At 42.8% G+C, this 18,725-nt stretch overlaps 2 protein-coding genes and 1 long non-coding RNA gene across 12 annotated transcripts in view; 1 reads left to right on the forward strand and 2 right to left on the reverse strand.

Annotated features, from left to right (window-relative positions):
- Window positions 1-18,725, forward strand: part of LOC147134490 (zinc finger protein 281-like) — a 57,756-nt gene that overhangs the window by 27,088 nt on the left and 11,943 nt on the right. Inside the window, exons 3-4 of the mRNA XM_086055518.1 lie at window positions 11,756-11,859; window positions 12,277-12,394. The gene's annotated coding sequence lies outside the window, so the exon portion shown is untranslated. The remainder of the gene's footprint in view (window positions 1-11,755; window positions 11,860-12,276; window positions 12,395-18,725) is intronic.
- Window positions 631-3,302, reverse strand: LOC147134491 (uncharacterized). 3 transcript variants are annotated; one of them, XR_015090202.1, is made up of 4 exons: window positions 3,085-3,302; window positions 2,844-2,968; window positions 955-1,179; window positions 631-826 (listed from the first exon to the last, which is right to left on the reverse strand). It is a non-coding gene; the product is annotated as an uncharacterized LOC147134491 (long non-coding RNA). The 3 variants fall into 3 exon arrangements; XR_015090203.1 differs by having other exon boundaries at window positions 2,844-2,981; XR_015090201.1 differs by lacking the exon at window positions 3,085-3,302 and having other exon boundaries at window positions 2,844-3,064.
- LOC147134492 (G protein-activated inward rectifier potassium channel 1-like) overlaps window positions 8,470-18,725 on the reverse strand; it is a 50,627-nt gene continuing 40,371 nt past the window's right edge. For 7 of the 8 annotated variants that reach the window (XM_086055531.1, XM_086055535.1, XM_086055534.1 and 4 more), the window contains 3 exons: window positions 16,879-17,708; window positions 11,807-12,023; window positions 8,471-9,244 (listed from right to left, as the gene is read on the reverse strand). In XM_086055531.1, the coding sequence (XP_085911657.1) occupies window positions 8,610-9,244; window positions 11,807-12,023; window positions 16,879-17,562 (1,536 nt within the window). In that variant the 5' untranslated portion in view covers window positions 17,563-17,708 and the 3' untranslated portion in view covers window positions 8,471-8,609. Of the gene's footprint in view, window positions 9,245-11,806; window positions 12,024-16,878; window positions 17,709-18,725 lie in introns of all 8 variants that reach the window. The other variant, XM_086055536.1, reaches the window with a different exon arrangement.

Here is an 18,725-nt window from a genome sequence, read left to right on the forward strand (position 1 = left end):
GACTGGTACCCACGCTGCAGATGGATGACGAATAATGGCTGCTCAATTTTTAGTAAAATACCCAGCTCTGTAGAAGACATTTTTTCAGTTCATTTTCATTTAAAAAAAAATATTCAATGTTATATTATTTTTTGTTAGCAAAACAGATTTTTCAATTTTAGTTTTATTTCCTCCGCAGTTTTCTTGAACTATAATAATCTTGGCTAGAAGTTGGAAAAAAATTTGCATTGGCCATTTTGATTTGAAGCAGTCATTTTGATTGGAATCCCTCAGTGGCATCCCCTCGAAAGTTAGAACAAAATGAGCCCCTGGCACCAATTTCATAAATTGACACAAAATTGAGTGGATGTCTAGTATAACTGGAAGTACAAAAAAAACTCTCAAGGACCCATACAAAAAAAAAAAATTAACAGGAAGTCAGCCATTTTGGTTTATATAGGGCGTGAGGGTCGTTTCATCGCTGCTCACAGCTTTATTTTTTTATAATATGTATATATTTTTTTAACAGATTTTGACACTTGTATAACAGCAAAGAATGTACCCTGAAAAACTGGATGAACTGGATGCATCAATAAGTAGTCATATTTTGCTCGTGACATTTTCAAGTAGTTTTATGGGATGTAAAATCAACGTGCGTCCGTCCCATTATATTGTTAATGGAGGCATTAAGCCTTCACTTAAATTATGCGACGGGAACATGGCGGTGGGTCATGCGTTGTTCTTGGATTTAATGTTTGCTCGGGATGAGCCGGCACGACGACTAATTAATGATGAATAAATATGATGGCCGTCAGCTCGCTTAATTGTCGTCAGGCGTGTTGTCAGCCTGTGCGGGGGGGGAAAAAAAAGAAGAATGAGATGGGACGCAAACAAGCGACCGTGAATCTCAATGTCGGAATTATCTAACGGAACAATGATAATTGGAATCACATTTGTGAACTTTAGTGTGGTTACCTCGAAGGCTCCTCCTGGCTGCCCGTAACAGCGAGTAGGTAATGGTTCTCGTATCAAACGGCGACAGCGGGAAACGGGCAGCTGAGAAAAAGCAATAAAAAAGCCCAGTGTGTACTTCCTGTTCCCGCTGAACTCATCAGTGTTGCCAAATCGTCAGTCACATCTTCACTGAGCTTCATTTCAGTGTCTATACCTTGTTCCACACAGCAGTCTTCGCAACTTAAACTGAGAGGAGCACAGTGAAATAAGAAAAGTGAGGCTCAACAAGAAACGGACAAAAAATCTCATTTAAGACAATTGGTACGAACATACAATTCTTTCCCATGTATTTGTATTGCATTGCTTCTTTGGAATTGGATTCAATGGTAATGGATCGGTACATAAGTGGAATCAATCCCAGTGTATCGTAATTGGAGTGTATAGTATCTCGTAATCACAGTGACCCCATATCGTAATTAGAGTGAATCATTTCATAATTGGTGTGAATCATGTTGTCATTGGAGCGCATCGTATAATATAACTGGAGTGAATGGTATCGGAATTGAAGTGAATCGTATCATAATTGGAGTGAATTGTTTCGTAACCGGAGTGAATCATATTGTTCAGCGTGTATTGTATCGCATTGAAATCAGAGTGAATCATAGAGGTAATTGTACCACAAATCTTAAAAGTAATACTACAGTATAGAAAGTGGGGAAAAAACAAATAATTGTGAATCATATTGAAATTGGAATTGACTGTCGAAATTGGAGTAAAACGTATATGAATGACATTATATTGCAATTGGGCTGATTTATATTGTTAATCGGAGTCAAATTTAACACATCATTATTGGAATGTATCATATAGCTCCTCAATTGCAGTGAAGGATATCACACTATCTCCTAAATGTGTTCAGTGTTTTTAGTGTACGCTTTTGATTAAGGTGTCAACTTCATCGCATGGTAAGTGGAATGAATCGGGACACCTTGCAGCCATCTTTGTTTGGGGCTATAACAGTGGAGGCCGCTTGCTTCAGCACACCAATTCTCTAATTATAAAATATGATCACTTTTTTTTAAAATTTTTTTTTTTTTTTTAGCTTCGCTTTTGATTTGGTTATGCGTGTGGATGTGTGCAGGGGTTTTGAGTACAGAAGGGGTTGAACTAAATGGAAAGTAATTAATTATGTGTCTGAGCTCGGGACAGAGTTCTGGTGTGCGCTTGGCTCTGAACATTAATTATACTTTGACACGTACAAATGAGGCCACCACTAGAAAGCAGTTGTTTTTTTTTTTTTTTAATTACAAACACTTTATTTTTTGAAGGCGCACTCTTATTTGTTAAGAGACATTTATTTGGACACACTCATCTTTCATTGGTCAAGTACAGTGATTTATTATTTTAAAAGTGGCCGAGAGGGAATTGTCGATTAGGTGTGAGGCAAACACGATTTTAGACTAAAGTATAAACTGCTTTTCAAACAAAATAAGACTATTATTTTCAAACAGGCCATGTCGCTTCCCTGCACCAAATGCAAACACATACAAGATTGTGGAACAAACACATAATTATTAGTCTACTGGAAAGCTGGACTGGAAATCATTCAAGTGAAAGTCGTGTTTAAAACAAAACACAAAGGATTCTTATGGATGAATAAGTCATGTAGCGCAACAGAAAAAGCACTGTTGTGTTCAAATAGCTTCCCAGAAAACATAAACATGGACATACACAACACTGTGAAGCAACCACTAATATTCATAATAATGATAATAAACAATAGCATCTATGACTAAGACTTAGCAACAGAGTCAAAATGAGCCCACATATTTTCAAATCATTGTACCCCTCCCACACTCTTTAAACATATTCAAACCTAATAAAACACACTAAAACTCATTAAAACACACCTTTTAAAGTATTCCCTCGGGCCTGTGCTTACTCACTCGCCAAAAAAAGAAGTCCATGGTATAGTTTGCTCAAACAATTCTTCAAAGCGTGTTTGCTTCAATTTGTCACTCCCAATTGAAGTGTCCTATAAAAAGTGACTCATAAAACAGAAGAGAATTAAACATTGTGTATTTAAACACCAAAATGTTCAACGAAAACAGATCATTTGTTCTAACGAAGGTCCGCTAGCTTAATGCTCACCTCGACAGGCTAATGGAAATTAGCATACCGTATCTTCAAAGACTCAGAGAAGCAACACTAAAATGGATGCTTACTATGGTCCGTGCAACTTTGATTCATGACTGAGGGAGTGGAACACCAATAAGAATGGGGTGCAAGTTGCTCGGGGAACGTGGGAGCGTTGGGGGGGGGCAACGTGCCGTCTCGCGTGTTCGACAAGTACAATTTCACAGCAGAGGTAGCGCCAGACGAGCTATTTGTCCAGCTAGGGAAAAAGTCCTCATCCGACACAATGTGGTCACATGACCGTCGGGGGGAGCGCGAGCAAAAAGAAACAGACAGAGGGGAAGAAAAATAAGACATGACACACAATACATCATTTTCCATCATGCACATGTACGACAACATTCATTCGCTGCTAGTAACAGACAAACTGTTTTCAATACACAAAAACAGCATCGCGATACAATGGAATGTTTTCAAAGTACCGTCACTCGTGTTTTTAATTATTGTTTTAATTATCGCTATTATGGCGACAGTCATTCTCAAACCTGTCATTGTTCGTCCCACCAAGGGCACGCATATAAAATGTGGAATAGCTTCCTATAAGGTTGACGACAATGTTGTCTATAAACGGAATAATTAGCACAAATGTACAGTAATCCCCCGCAAATCTGCAGGTCACTATTCACAAATTCAACTATTCTGTGGAAGCAAAGCGTTTTGCTGATTAAAAAAATCACCTTTTTGCAGTTTTTATGCTCGTTCTGGAATGCCAAAAGATGCTGCCAAAGCAGTTTCGAAACAGCAAAGTAGTACATTAGTTCTGGGTCAAAGAAGTGTGTTGAAGTGGTACATCTCAACTGAGAGACAAGCTTTGTATGTTGGGAAAGAGGAGCGATGTTTAGTCTGGGTTGTTAGAGGAAGGCACTTTAGGTGCATTTTTTTTAATCATCAAATCTGCATGCTATTTTTTACTCTTGAGTAATATTGTCGATGTCTGTTGTCACACTAAATAACATTTTTCATTTATGTATTTATTTATTTATTTACATATTTTGTCTCCAAATTTTCCCAGGCGCCTACATTGTCTTAATTTTTTTTTTCTTCTTTTTTTTTACATTCTTTATAAAAGTACAAATACAGCATGCAATGCAAAAAACGAATTTGTTTTGTATTAAGTGAAGGTACTACGGTATTCTTATGGTAGATTTGATCATGAAGTTAATGTTTGAAGTTAAAAATGTTCTTTTCTGATTTCGACTTCATTTTAAAAAAAAAACAAAAAAAAAAACAGCTGATGTTTGCTTCCCGGCCCCGCCTCACGTCTGCTTCCTCGGACCAGAAAACGATCATTTTTTGTGTGTTATTTTTAGGACTGTCCGCATGTAATGTAGCCTCTTTCTCAGAAAAACAGGTGTTGGCCTGAAAATTTAATACCTCAAACCCGCAAGGCCCCTCGCTGCCGCAGATGTTCTCGACCCCCTCGCCTTTGATCACCCAAAAGGTCCACGTCAGGTGAATCCCCCTTTGCGGGTTGTCGGCGAGGACCGCGTCGTGAATAATTCACACAAATGCGCGTCCTGCTGAAGGTGTCGGCGTGACGAAGGCAGCTTCTCCGCGTATCGATTCCCTGTGAGGCCAAACTTCCATCAGAAGCTATTGATCTGATTTAGAGTCCGAAAAAACGCCCCCTCCTCCAAGACTCATCGCCGACTCTTGAGACCGGTTGTAGATGCTCACTATGGCGATGTACTTGGCCAGGAATCAATTCTTTAAAAAGTGACTCTAGCCCTATATTATCATTACGCAGTCGATGCAATATTGAGACCTTTGACAACGCAGATTTTCTTTTTTTTTTTTTTATGTTTCAAATCTCTTTTTAAATATATATTCTTTTATTATACTTTCGATTTTGGTCCGCCTTTACTCATCTTACTCATGTAATATTTAATTTGTCACGGTCCATAAATGCATAAATGTTTGGCGATTATCGCTATGTATCGTAACACGTATCTGTGCTAAAATAAACATTTCGTGAGTTACTCTGCAATGTCCACCTCATACAATATCGATCATATTGACAATTCAGATCAATATTGACAATTTTGAATATGTTTAAAATGTCGGAGTTGCCCCCAATTACAAACAAATATAAAATAGAGAAATTGTGCCATCTTTTCATTGTCTTCAGCAATCTCATTTTAAAAATTGATCTCTATATGTTTTCACATCATCAGTTACATAGATCTACCTGCTTTTCTTCCAGTATAATCCATCTCCTTGACTCCAATTTTGACTTTTTAATGCTGCGAATCCCCTTATTCGCCCGGTTGCCGTGGCGATGCTCACCTTTTGATTGACGGCCCATGCCTGCGTGTTTCTGTTCTTTCTTTCATTGAGGCCTACTTCCCTTTTTACCACCCAGAGGCGGCCCAATTAGCCAAGCACTCACTCGGCGTGTGGGACTCAAAACAAACGCTTGCGCAATGCATGTGTGTGCCTGTATGCATCAGACACGCATCAAAACAAGCTGAGAGACCGACTGAAGGGGGAAAGAATGAGGTGTTAATGTTGAACAGCGACTAGTCATTTGACTCAGGACATTATTCAAGTCTCACTGGATCAAGTATTCATGTCCCAGGTATTTTTAACCTGAAGAGCCGTCAGGATCATTTGACAAAACCAGACGGTCAAGTCTTTTTACTTCATGTTCTTAAAGCGGAAGTCAACGCAAACATTTTTTTTTCCAAGAATACATTCCCAGCAGGCCCACTAGTTGAAACACGGCATTCTGGTTAATTTTGCGTTTCAGGAATATGAATTAATTAAGCAGCAAAATGCACTTGTTTTTAGCCATCTGTGGGGGTGGCCATTTTGTCTTCTGTCGACTGAAAATGGCATCACAATTGCTCACAACGACCAATCACGCCTGACCTGTTTTCTGAAACTGAGCCGTGATTGGTCTTTGTGAGCACTTGTGATTTTCAGTCAACGGAAGACAAAATGCACCACCCCCACAAGTGGCTAAAAACGAGTGCATTAACACTTATTCCACAAACGCAAAATGGAAAATGCCCTGTTTCAACTAGTGGGCTTGCATAGAACATATTCTTGAAAAAAAATATGTTTGCGTTGACTTCTTCTTTAAGTTACTCAAGTCCACACCAAGGGTTTTACAGTTAACAAAACTATCAAATAAAAACAAAAATTGAGAAAACATTCGTTAACAAAATCAAAAACAAAAATGCTTTTTTTAAAAAAACGAAAACTGACATCTTACTTTTATAAAACTAACTAAAAGATATTTTTCTTTATCTTGCACTGCAAACACTGGAGTGGAGCTAACACTTTTTGTGTCAAAGCTAAGCTTCTGTGCCTTTGATGGGCTGTAATTTGAAAAAACAAAAAACAAAACAAGAGATCCTCTCAGTGAGTGAAGTCATGAAAATGTTTTTCTTTTTTTTTTTTTCTCTCTCAGACTCCCCTCTTATCGGTCAAGCCCCTCATTAACCCCGGGAGAGAAAAAAAAATCCTGGCGCCGTGCCTGATGGCATGCAATTCTGAAAGCTGTCCACCTTCAGCAAAGTAGCACGCTAGCAAGCCCTGTCACAAATAGTAAAAATCCACACGTAATTGACACACCCCAAAATTCACTGTACGGTACCAAAATCGTTTTTTTTTTTTTTTTTGACGTCGGGATCTTAAGTACAGCATGATCATACTTTTGTCGCTTCTGGGGTTACATGGTAACATTATTCAGGCTCGTTCAGAATATTTTATTGAACTGATGGTGTACTGTCATTTCCTCACACACACTTTAGTTTAGCAGCCGTTTGGCATTTGAACTTGTGTTGAGTTGTTTTTTTTCTTTTCTTCTAATGAGCGAGGGACAGAAGCCTGCCTTTCTCCAAGTGTGCCGTTAAAGGAAAAAAGCTCCCAGAGCATTGATCGCTGCCGCCTCTAACAAATTAAGGCTTATGTGCTCTTGGTGCTGACAAAACTGACAAAGCTGCGTGCGTGCGTGTTTGTTTGTTTGTTTGTTTGATGTTTCTTGACGTCATCCTCATTGGGAGTAATAGACGAGATCGCTTTCCAGATGATGCACAGCAACTCATTGTGGGCGCCTTGGGGGCAAATTAAATACACTCTCATTACATTACATATAGTATACGTTCTTCTATTACATTATATGTTATATAATCTCTCTTTTATTACATTTGAACTTTTCCAAGTTCGTCCAAAATCAGCGTAGCCCCCAGTGAAGACTCTGAATTTTATTGGACATTTCTAAAAAATGTTTTATTGATTAAACTGATGCAGATCACTCGCTGCTAACTGGCGAGCTAGCATGGATAGCGTGCGTCCCTTCTTTGCTGCCCTGCTCACAAAGCGGAGAACAACAAAAAAAGAAGCGACTCATTTTCTGAGATGATGAAAAAACTATTTTCTTTCCACGTTTACCAATGTACCTTCCAGAATGTATTCAAAGGAAAATAGTTATTTATCCAAACATATCCAAATAACATTTTGGAGCTGTAATTGCAATGGCGTGCTATTGTGAGCCCGCCATATTTTTTTTTTTAAATCATGGTCATCGTGCCATAAAAAACGAGAGCAATCACTTCGGCGTCATTAAAAATGTAGTTATGTCATAAAAGCCAAGTCGTTCTACAGGAGCGGCCTTTTTAGTCAGGTCGGGCAAGTTGTTCTAGTGAGCCCCGTGAGAGGCGCGAGGGACGGACTCTGTGTGACACGTTCATGTGAGCAGATTGTGGTCGGTGTTGTTTGACAGCAGCTCATTATCCTTCTGCGTGGCTGCGCTTTTGACTCTCATCAGTGCCCGTATACCAGTAAACACCTCTCCTCTATTTGTTTCTTTATTTGCAGCCATTATGCTGCTTGTCACGCACTGACGCGCAAAGAGCAGCTTGTCCAAGAGGCAAAATGGCTTTGCAGCAGTCTATAAAACTATTTGTTCCCCCAACCAGTCGAGATGATTTTACTGTACATTTTAATCAAGGCAATCAACTATTTACTATAAATAATGTACCGTTGTCCTATCTGCAGCAACGCGCTGCATTGCATTCGATGGCATTCACGCAAGCACACGTTTGCCATGAAAAGCCGACAACCAGTCGAGATGGTGGCAGAGCGACAGCAGCAGGACAGTGACGGACGTATTGAGGAGATAATTGAGTCATTTCACATTTGTATTTGTGGGTGAACCCAAATCCCCCAGATCGTGCCGTACCGCATTTGTTTGGTGGTGTGCTGTGAGGTTTTCCCTCATGTACTTGGTTCAGTAAGGGTTGGGAAACATTGGCTTGGATGACTGACACAAAACACAAGAAGAGTGACTGAATGTGATTTATTCGTTCGTAAAACTAAGATTTGCTAACGGGTGTACATGCAGAGGGGTCCGTTTTTTTTTTTTTTTTTTTTGCAGCTCCGCATTTTTGTTGTGCAAAAATCCCAACGCGTCAGGTGGGAAGTCATCGATAGCTAGTCTGTTGTGGATTTTGTACGAGGCAGACTCGGCCTCTTCAGCGGTTCATCTTGCGTAGCTTGGCCGGTAGGTTGTCTTCGGGCCTCCCGCCTGCCGACAAAAGGGGGCTGCGCGCGTGGGGCTGCGGCGGGCACAAGGTGGGCATCAGGCTGTGCTGGTACAGGTCCCCGGTGGACTGGGTCATGGGTTCGAATCCCACCTTGAGCGAGTCGTCCGGCCCGGAAGAGGAACCGAGGCGCTGGAGCTTGAGCGGCAGGTCGCCGGTGCTGCACGCCTTCTCGGAGTGCTGCGAGCTCAGCATCAGCACCTTCCGCTGGAGGTCCTCCTTCCCCGATGAGCTGATCCGCTGCAGCTTGCTGGGCAGCCGCCCCCCGCCCCCGCCGCCGCCCCGCATCGTCGCCGCCGCCGCATTGATGCAGTCCACGGAGAAAACGCGGTCACGCCGGGCCCCTTGGCTCTCGGTCAGCGCCGGCGTGGACACGGGCGACGGCAGGGAATTCTTCTCCTCGTGTTCTTTGACGCTATACGCCGGCGTGGGGACCTCGAATGTGCTGTGGAACTGCGAGTAGTCCACCCGGAAGAATCCCTCCTCCAGGGACATCACGGGCAGGAAGCGGTGCCCCCACAGGACCTCGTCCTCTGTGTACGAGGTGCGCGCCTGGCACGTCATTCCTGCAAGGGCAACGGAGCCGGTGAACCTTTCGGAAAAGATCTCTTGGCCTTTTGTTACATTCAAAAAGGTCAAGAAACAATCAACAAACACCTGGTGCATCTTTTCTACGCCAAGCACTCGGCTCCTGAGTAGGAGTCTGCCTGTGCCCTTCGGGTGTTATGTCATCTGAATGTTGCTATTCTGGGCGCGCAACACAAACGGACAAACTGCTCGAGCAAACCCCTGAATATTTGCGGTGTAGCGTTTGCAAATTTGCCTACTCACAAATTGTCTGTGGGGAACCTATTCTCTGCTTTGCTTGATCCACTATGTTGACCTGACAGGAAGTTACACTACATATGGTTTCCAGTTTAATGCCACCCAAATTCGACAAAAGTGTCGCTTCAGACATGTGTTGTCCGGCCTTGTTGATGTTTGTGTGGAGCTACGCTAGTTGTTTGCGTTTGGCTTTACAAGAATTGTGATGCGGCTTTAATGTTTTTAATTATTTTAAAGTTCAAAGCGGAAAGTCAACCCAAACATGTTCACCTGTTTTCTGAAGCTGAGCCACGATTGGTCGTTATCTGAGCCCTGCGCATCTGCGATGTCATTTTCAGTCGACAGACGTGACAAAATGGCCGCCACCAGAGATGGTTAAAAAACAGGTGGATTAACTCTTATTCCCCAAGCGCAATATTTATCAATATTTCTCCCCTTTAATAGTTTATCTAGAAATAAATTGTATGTGTATAACGTTATTCCACAAAAGCATTGAAAAAAAAAAAAAGTGTGGTTGCTCCACATTGTGTGCACCACTCCTACATAACAGCCATAATATTTTGTATAAGCACCGCTTTCGCTTGCGTAAATTATGTACCACTAACATACCAGTAATTTAGTATTATTGCAAAAATGTACAAATAAAGACCAACACCCCACCCCCACCCCACAAGTGCTTCTCATACAATGAAAGCTCCTTTGGGGTGTCGGACAGCATATACGCCGTCTAAAGTTGAGGCTTTATCCTTTCCGGTCCAGGGATACTGCAGCAATAAACTTCTCGTCGCACCCGGGTTTAATGGCACTATCAACACAACACAGACCCCGTGGCCAGCCCGCCTGCCTCTATACATACCCCCCCCCCCACCCCCCACCCCCTCTTCCTCCCCTCTTTTTAAATCTGCTAAGCCTATTGAGCTGGGCGGTGTGTCCTCCAGCAGTGGGTTACAAGTGAGCGTTATCTGGGAAAGAGAAAAGAAAGGAGGGATTTATTTGTAGTGGACCCCGGGGAGGAGTGTTGCGGTAAATACGCAGAGCGCTGGGAGAAATTGCCGACCGACAACATTCGGGGGAAAAAATGGAGTAGGCTAAAAGCCACGCTGACTTTGACATATGGTCACTCCGCAATGTTGTGTATGTTCAGAGTCGGCAACGCCACGTGTGCTTGCCAGTTTAGTTGGACATAAATTGGAATATACCGGGGACATGTTCCACTAATGTGTTGACTCCATCTGCAATGTTGTGTGTGCCCATGCTTAGACTACAGCACCAGTGATTTCCAGGTTCATGTTGAATGCATTAAAATATACCCCGGTTGTTAAAATACTTTTTTATGTAGTCTCTGACATAGTGACTCCACAATGTTGTGTTTCTGTGTTTACATTCCTGGGAGCTTCACCAATTATGGTTCCCAGTTGTATATGACATAAATTATAATAATTTGCTTAATTGTCTTATATTTTTGAAGTAGAATGACTGACATGGTCACTCCACAATATTGTGTCCGTAATTATGTTCTGAAGTGCTACGCAAATTATGGCTTGCATATTCACTTGGTGTAAATGATACTTTACAGTTAAATTTGTTAACATTAAAGAAACAAAATAAAATGTTGACTCTGACATGTGGTTGCTCCAAATATTGCGGCAAATGTTGTTTGCCTGTTTTGGGGTCCAGGGAGCTCTGCCACTTATGGTTTACAGTTTCACTTTACATCAATTGTGACATACCGCAAACCTGGTTTAATCTTACAACTAAGGGTTGACTGTGACGTGTAATCCCACCACAATGTTGTGCGTAACCTACATTGTAATTTAATGTTACATTGTTACTAAAAAAAAAAAGAAAAGTATGACTGGCCGAGGTCCCTCCAAAATGTTGCGTAGATTCATGTTCAACATTCCGTGGGGCTAAACCAATTACGGTTTCCAGGTTCACATCACATTAATTGTAATATCACCGCTAATGTTGATATTCCCCAAAAACCTCAACTCCGCGGACCGTTTACATTCTGGGTCCAGTTCCCATCTTAAAAACCGCGGCACATTCATCAAAGTGACACACGGCCGCTATGAGGTTATTATACAAAAGTATCACGGCATTGCAAGGTAATAAAATAACCCGCCTAATTCGATCCGTTTGCATGTGTCACCGTCACTCCTACCTACACCGAGCCGGAAAGGCGCCCACTAAATGAGATCTCAAAGCGGCTCCATCTCCACTGACTGACTAATGTTCATATTTCCATTTAGATGGAGACAGAGGAAAAAAGGAGGGGAAGACAGAGGAGTTGTTGCCCTCACCAGTGGTCTCCACGATGCCCTCCAGGATCACCACGATCTCAAACTGCTCACTGGTAAGCGAGCGCTGGGACAGGTCGAAGAAGGGGCTCTTGGGGTTGATCTCGTGGCAGATGGTGAGCGGCGAGACCAGGAAGAGTTGGTCGGCCCCCGTGCCGAAGCCCACGTCCAGCTCGCACTGGTCCAGGGGCAGGAACTCGCCCTCGGGCGTCTGGCGGGACTGACAACGGACGGTTACTTGTCGTTATCTATATTCATTAATACGTGTATCACAGCCTTTTATTGTTTTTTTTTTTTCGTTTATTGTATTGTTTGTAAAGTGCTTTGTTACAGCTCTAGCTGTTATAAGCACAACCACTCAAAATAATCTACAGTCACCCCTCTTGCACAATGGAAATAAAGAGGTTGACCGCTTAAAAAAAAAAAAAGAATTCATAATGTCAAAAAAGGTCCACACGCATTTCTTGTTACAGGTTTCGCCACGTGTCCAACGACCTCATAGAGACCATCAGGGGCCGCCCCCCCGCTGACCTCTCCATGACATTGCCGCAGGCCAGCATCCCTTCCCAGAAATCCCCCCGCGAGTGCCATGTGAGTAAACAGCCGTTTCTCCATTTTAATATTAATGAGGCGTGCCTCAAGGTTCCATGTCGAAGCCGCTGCCATGTCAGCGGGCCGTTGTTCACTTGTGAGCTACTTAGCGGCTCGTGAGCAAGCCCGCCGAGGCGCCTTACCTCCATCCGCGCTTCTCTTTTCGCCGCCTTGTCTCTGTCACATTAACAAGATGGATGAGCGGACTGTATGCCGACAGTCCACAGGCGTAGCTCCTTTACAAGTCACCCCCCCCAAGTCTCTGTGCCTCAAATAAGATGATTTTGCTCTCTGAGCACCGCATTTATTATTAGACTTGATGTGTGTTCTAGATTGATACACTTCAACCTCTGGGATGCTTATCAAGCAACAAGGGGGCATCATGCAATCACACTGATGCTTTGACTTGCGAGACCAAGCTTGTAACTCATCATATATCAAATAAAAGAAAAGTTGACCATTTCGGGTCTTTTATATTCGAGCCCGCCCCAAAAAACACAATCATTTTGTTAGGTTTTTGATTCTGAAAATTTGCATTGTATTATAAAATGCAAAAACAAACTGGTTTCATCAATTGTAATTACGATGAAAGTTGCAGACAAAATGGTAAGAGTAAGTGTAACCAAATGAGCAGGATGCCCTTCAAGTTATTTTCATTGGTCAGAAATAGGACGCTTATTTAAGAAAAAAAAAAAAATACTCAACAAGCTTTGCTCCGATTTTCTCTCTGTTCTCATTTTCCTGTGATTGGTAGCTGCCGATATGTGGGCGTTTTGTAGCCACCGTTGAAATCCAACAAACCGTCGGAAAATTGTTGCCGGCCGTGTTTATTTTTATGACATCTGCCATTGGGCACAATAGAAAGCAACAGACTGAATAGAAATAATCCACTAAAGCAAAAACATCAACACACTGGCACATGCGGGTGCGATCACGAGTGCTCCTCTCGCCAGTTATTTAAACTAACTGCCACTTTGCACAATCGAGTGCAAAAAAACAACAATTAAAAATCCATCCATTCATTTTTCTACCGCTGTGCAGAGTCAACCAGCGAGCAAAAGTCCCAGCTGTCTTTGTGGGCAAGAGACTCTGTACACCCGGGACACAGAAATAATCCAAAGTAGATTGTTGCTGCTCATCAGTATTCTGCTGGCTTTACATTCACTCCCAAAGCTGTCAGAACTTGTGCTATGAGACGTCCTAAGCGTCTGTCGCAGCATTTCTTCTGGCCTCCTCGTATTCGACTTTTGTAATTGAATCTCTCCTCAATCGATTCCGATTCCTCAAAACTCTGGGGAGAGAGAACAAGACTGGGAAAATTCCTTATTTTCCAGATCACGCTCTTACCATGCAAATTTTTCATGACCCCGCCAGTGGCGTTTGGGTGTTCCATTGGTACTCGTCAGCCGCTCACTGAGTGACAGACTCATCTTCCTCCTCCTCCTCCTCCTCCTCCTCGTCTTCCTGTTGGCAGCTGTCAACCACTAATTATACACTACGCTGCTCGCCAACAACTTCCTGTCCAAACAGTCGCCATTGTTTCACGCTTTCATACAAACACACGACGGCGGAATCCGTAAAGTCCGACACAATCCCTTCCGAACGTCAATTTATTTGGCTTTGGAATGAAAATACAAATAATGTGTTTTAGGGTCAAACTTGAACCAATTTAAAAGCTTCATTAAGGGTAAGGTCAATATTTGTTGCTTTTTTTTCCTCATGGCTACACTACTTCGCTACCACAACGCGCATGTATTGTGGATGTGAAATTCTCTGTCCAATCAGATTTCAGCTTCTGTGTGTTGCTATATCAGTACAGTCTGCCCAGGAGCTTTAGTAATGCTAGCCTAAACAACTGTATTAGAAATGGGACCGTTTCTTTAACGAATCAGATTTCAAATTTTTCCTCACATTCCCAGTGAGTTGGCTATTGATGATGTCGGCGTTTGTGTCCTCTGGTTGGTTGGTCAGAGCAAAACTGTGTTGAAACACGGCGTTCATTTTGCCTTCTGTCGACTGAAACTGACATCACGACTGCTCACAACGACCAATCACGGCTCAGATGCAGAAAACAGGTCAGCTGCGATTGGTCGTTGTGAGCAGTTGTGATGTCAGTTTCAGTCGACAGAAGACAAAATGGCCGCCCCCACAGATGGCTAAAAACGAGTGCATTTTGCTGCTTAACTAATATTCCACAAACGCAAAATTAATCAGAATGCTCTGTTTCAACTTGTGGATCCTGCTGGGAACATATTCTTGAGAAAAATGTTTGGGTTGACTTCCGCTTTAATAATCAGCATCTTTATATCTATTTAAATCTTGTTTGTTTTGTCACGTTATTACATATATACTCCTGAAGATGGTGTGAGTTGCGTTATTTTATAGTATTTGTTTCTATAATGGCCTGCCACTGTCCTACAAATATCCATAAAAATGCTTAGAATTGATCACATTCATGGTCCTGATAGCAGCCACCTTGCCCAGTAGAAACAATCCATGAAATGTATCGAATCGCTCGTGGTTTTGTCGACGTGAACGTGTGCGGACATGCTCTACGGGCGGCTCGCGTGCTCGTAAATGTGGAAAATGTCCAACTCCTCCTCCTCCTCCTCTTCCTCATTCACGCATCATTAAGCCTCTGACGCAACACTCCACATGTGGCGAAAAGAAAAGCAGCTCCCAGCTAATGCTGTTTGTCTTTTTTACAGCCCCTTTTTGCACACTGAATGTGGACATAATGGAAAGGAAGTCAATTATGATAATTAAAGCAGCAGACGGTCAATCTGTTTGATCTCCTTTTCTGCACCGTCACGCCACCGGAGAATGCCGGTGACTGCTCCAGGTTTTCCTCAAAATACATTTTCACGCGCTCCTCCCCCAAAAAAATGTGGATACAAAAAAATATACCCAAGGTCATCAAAATTGTTGACTGTTAGATACGGTGTAAATATGGTACATTCAAATACAGTTGTATAGAACACTTAATTTGATGTAACTACTCTAAGTTGCATAGAGTTGAGGTCCAACTTCGTTTTTCGAGATATGAGCTGTCACTTGAGCATTTTTTTTGAATGGACGAAGCTCCTTCGTTGAGGTAAAAAAAAAAAAAAAGATGCAGATCATAAAGGAAGTGAATGAAGCCTGACTTTACAAGAGCCATAAATACACTTTTATGTTCAGCACTGGTTCCCGGGAGAGCTGTTTTTTTTTTTTTTTTTTTTTACTCACTGCCCTACTCCACTCCACTCCGCTTCTCGTCTCTTGGAAGGCCAACTGTACTCCTGCTTTCACACCTACCTGGCCAGCGCGCGTAAACACGCGCGCACACACACAGACGCGCACGCACAGTCGGCCTCTTATCTCACACCTGCCGCTGTTGATGGATAGTGATAATGCGAGCCAGTGAGCTCTGTTTGCTTTCAACAGAAAAAGCGGAGCGTCTGTTGCGCACTGACACCTGCTCGCGAATGCGTCTCTGTTCACATTCAGCTTGACCTCCATATCGAGAGCTATATCGACGAGATCAGGATCGGATCCATATTAAACTTGGGTTCGCAGAGCAGCTTTTTAAGGATCTTAATCGGTAAGATAAAGTCGTCTTTCGGACACGTCAAATTTTGTGCCTTTTGGAGCCTTCACGGCTACCATATCACACTCTCGTTTGATTATTGGCTTCCAAATTCTGGATCAAAGTCCAATTGAACTTAGTTTCACTTTACAGCTTCTGATGGATCTTCAATGCTAAATACAAGTCTTATTTTGGACACATGACATTTGAAGACTTGTTTTAAATTAGCGCCGGTGCTAGATCAGCGTCACATTTGGTTTAAACTTGGTTTCAAGTTGCAGCTTCACAAAAGATTTCATCGCTAGTCTTCTTTGGGCGTATTCAATTCGAAGCCTTTTTGACCATGCAGGGCCAACGTAGTTCTCGCTTGTGTGTTTTGAATTAGTGCCAGATGTCATTTTTTTAATTGAAAAATGTTTAAACAGTATTGTTTTTCATATTTGTATTCATTCTAACAGCTAAATAAGAAAATTGTGCGCTATATTGTGAAAGTTAGCTTTTTTACATTTTTAAAATAAAATATGGACATATTTATACCATTCACTTTTGATTGCATTTGTTTAAAGAATTATGTGAAACCTGGAAAAAAAATTGAGGATTTTTTTTAAATATAGTGAGATAGCTGGTAAAACATGTTTGCATTTATTTATTTTTTTATTTAAAAAAAAAATTACGCTGTCTTGTAATAAACTTTAAACTTGTGGGCCATGTTGCTATTTGACTATGCTTGGCTGGACAATATAAAAAAAATAAATCCTGGGTTTCACTTTGGACACCATTGATTGCCTCCATTCCGCCCCCCCCCCAAAGTTTCCAAACATGATGCGTCGCCCTGTAAAGGGCTTCTTAGCGCAATCAAAAAGTTGCACCGTTGAACTTTCAAGCCACCCCCAACCAGACCGAGCCTTCCCATTACCTTGATGAGCTTGCATCGGATCTGCGCGGACACCATGTGGCTGTTGCGCAGGTTGCCCACTCGGAACATGAGGCACAGCCGGCCGTCCCGCTGCGAGACGACGGCGTCCTGGCTGAACATGAGAGTCTCGGCGCGCTTCTTGGGCTGCGACATCTTGATGAACATGCAGCCGATGAGGAAGGCGTCCACGATGGAGCCCAGCAGCGACTGGAACAGGAAGAGGATGATGCCCTCGGGACACTTCTCGGTGATGTAGCGGTAGCCGTAGCCTATGGTGGCCTCCGTCTCGATGAAGAAGAGGAAGGCGGACGGGAAGTTGTACACGTTGGCCACGCACGGCGTGTAGGACGCGTCGCGGGCGTGCTGCTGCAGGTCGCCGCGGATGTAGGCGATCACCCACCACATGGACGCCATCACCAGCCACGCCACCGTGTAGGTGAGGATGAAGATGAGCAGGTTCCAGCGCCACTTGAGGTCCACCAAAGTGGTGAACAGGTCCGACAGGTAGCGGCTGGTCTCGCCGCCCAGGTTGCCGTGCTGCACGTTGCAGCGGCCGTTCTTCTCCACGAAGCGCTGCCTCTTCTTCTTTGCCGCCGGTACCGGGAAGCCGCCGCCTCCACCTCCGGCCCGGTTGGTGCTGACCACCTGGTAGTCCTCACCGAATTTCCTGCGAAGTGCCGCCATCTCCGCGCGAATCAAAGCCAGCGACTACTCCATCGTTTTCTCTGGTTACCAGCGGTGCGTAAAAGGCGCCATGGTCACTTTTTACGCACGGGGAGACTTCGCTCACTGCTTGCAGTAAGTCCACCGGTTGAAGCTCGGGTTTCCAACTGAGGAGGAGGAGGGTGGATGAAGAGGTGGGCGTGCGTGCGTGCGTGCGAGAGAGAGAAAGAGAAAGGAGAGGAGGGGAGAGTTACGCATGACTAAGTTAAATGGGAGAGGAGGAGCCGTTTAGCCTAAATTGCTTTATTTCATCATTGTGCCATTTATCAGTTTGAGCCACTAATCCCTTTTGTTGGTAATTTGCACATACCTCATGGTCTTTTTAAAGTGGCTTTTAAATTGTTGGCAAAGCACATCACACACACACGCACACACACACACACACATCTTATAGAGCTTGTGGCTGACTGCGCCATCTAGAGGCAGAATGACCAAAGTGCAGCTTAATTTCCGCGATACCTTGGTTTGCGAGTTTAATTCGTTCCGTGAACAAGCTAGTAGTAACTAATTACTTGTATATTGATTACTCGTTTACTATTTGTTGAAATTTAATTAAACCATTCCAGCACCCCCAAAATGCCACTTTTTTTTACTGTTTTAATACAAAAATAAAAAATACAATTAAAAAGCACTACATTGTATAAATTAAAACTATTTCGAATTTAAAGAAATTAACAGCTTTTATAAAATTACTGTACGTTGGTACAAGCTTGAAGTCAAGGCAACAGTTTATTGAAGTACTCCAGTCCTATATTCCTTATAATTTTACTTGACTTTAGTGACTTTCAATTCTAACATGGGTTCAACTTTAAGTTGACTGCTGTTTATGTCACAAATTCACTTCTTGGATTGCTACTTCATAGTCCCTGCTAGCTCTCGAGCCGCACGTTGTGAGAGGGACTAACAATTAGTTGCACAAAACCGGTGTTAATATTCATCCGGGGTCAACTGACACTTAATCCTGATGGACATTCGCTCGTTTAACCACGACTAAAACTCAAACGAAGCCTACGCACATGCCTACCGGTTCGGTTTCGCGAGTATGATTTTCTTTCCGGAGTTGAGACATTTACAGTATTTGCCTGCTATTTTGCTGTTCAAAGTTGGACGTTCTCCACTTTAGT

Source organism: Filicampus tigris, chromosome 16, assembly GCF_054856515.1.
Source record: "Filicampus tigris isolate MCC_2025a chromosome 16, RoL_Ftig_1.0, whole genome shotgun sequence".
NCBI lineage: Eukaryota > Metazoa > Chordata > Actinopteri > Syngnathiformes > Syngnathidae > Filicampus > Filicampus tigris.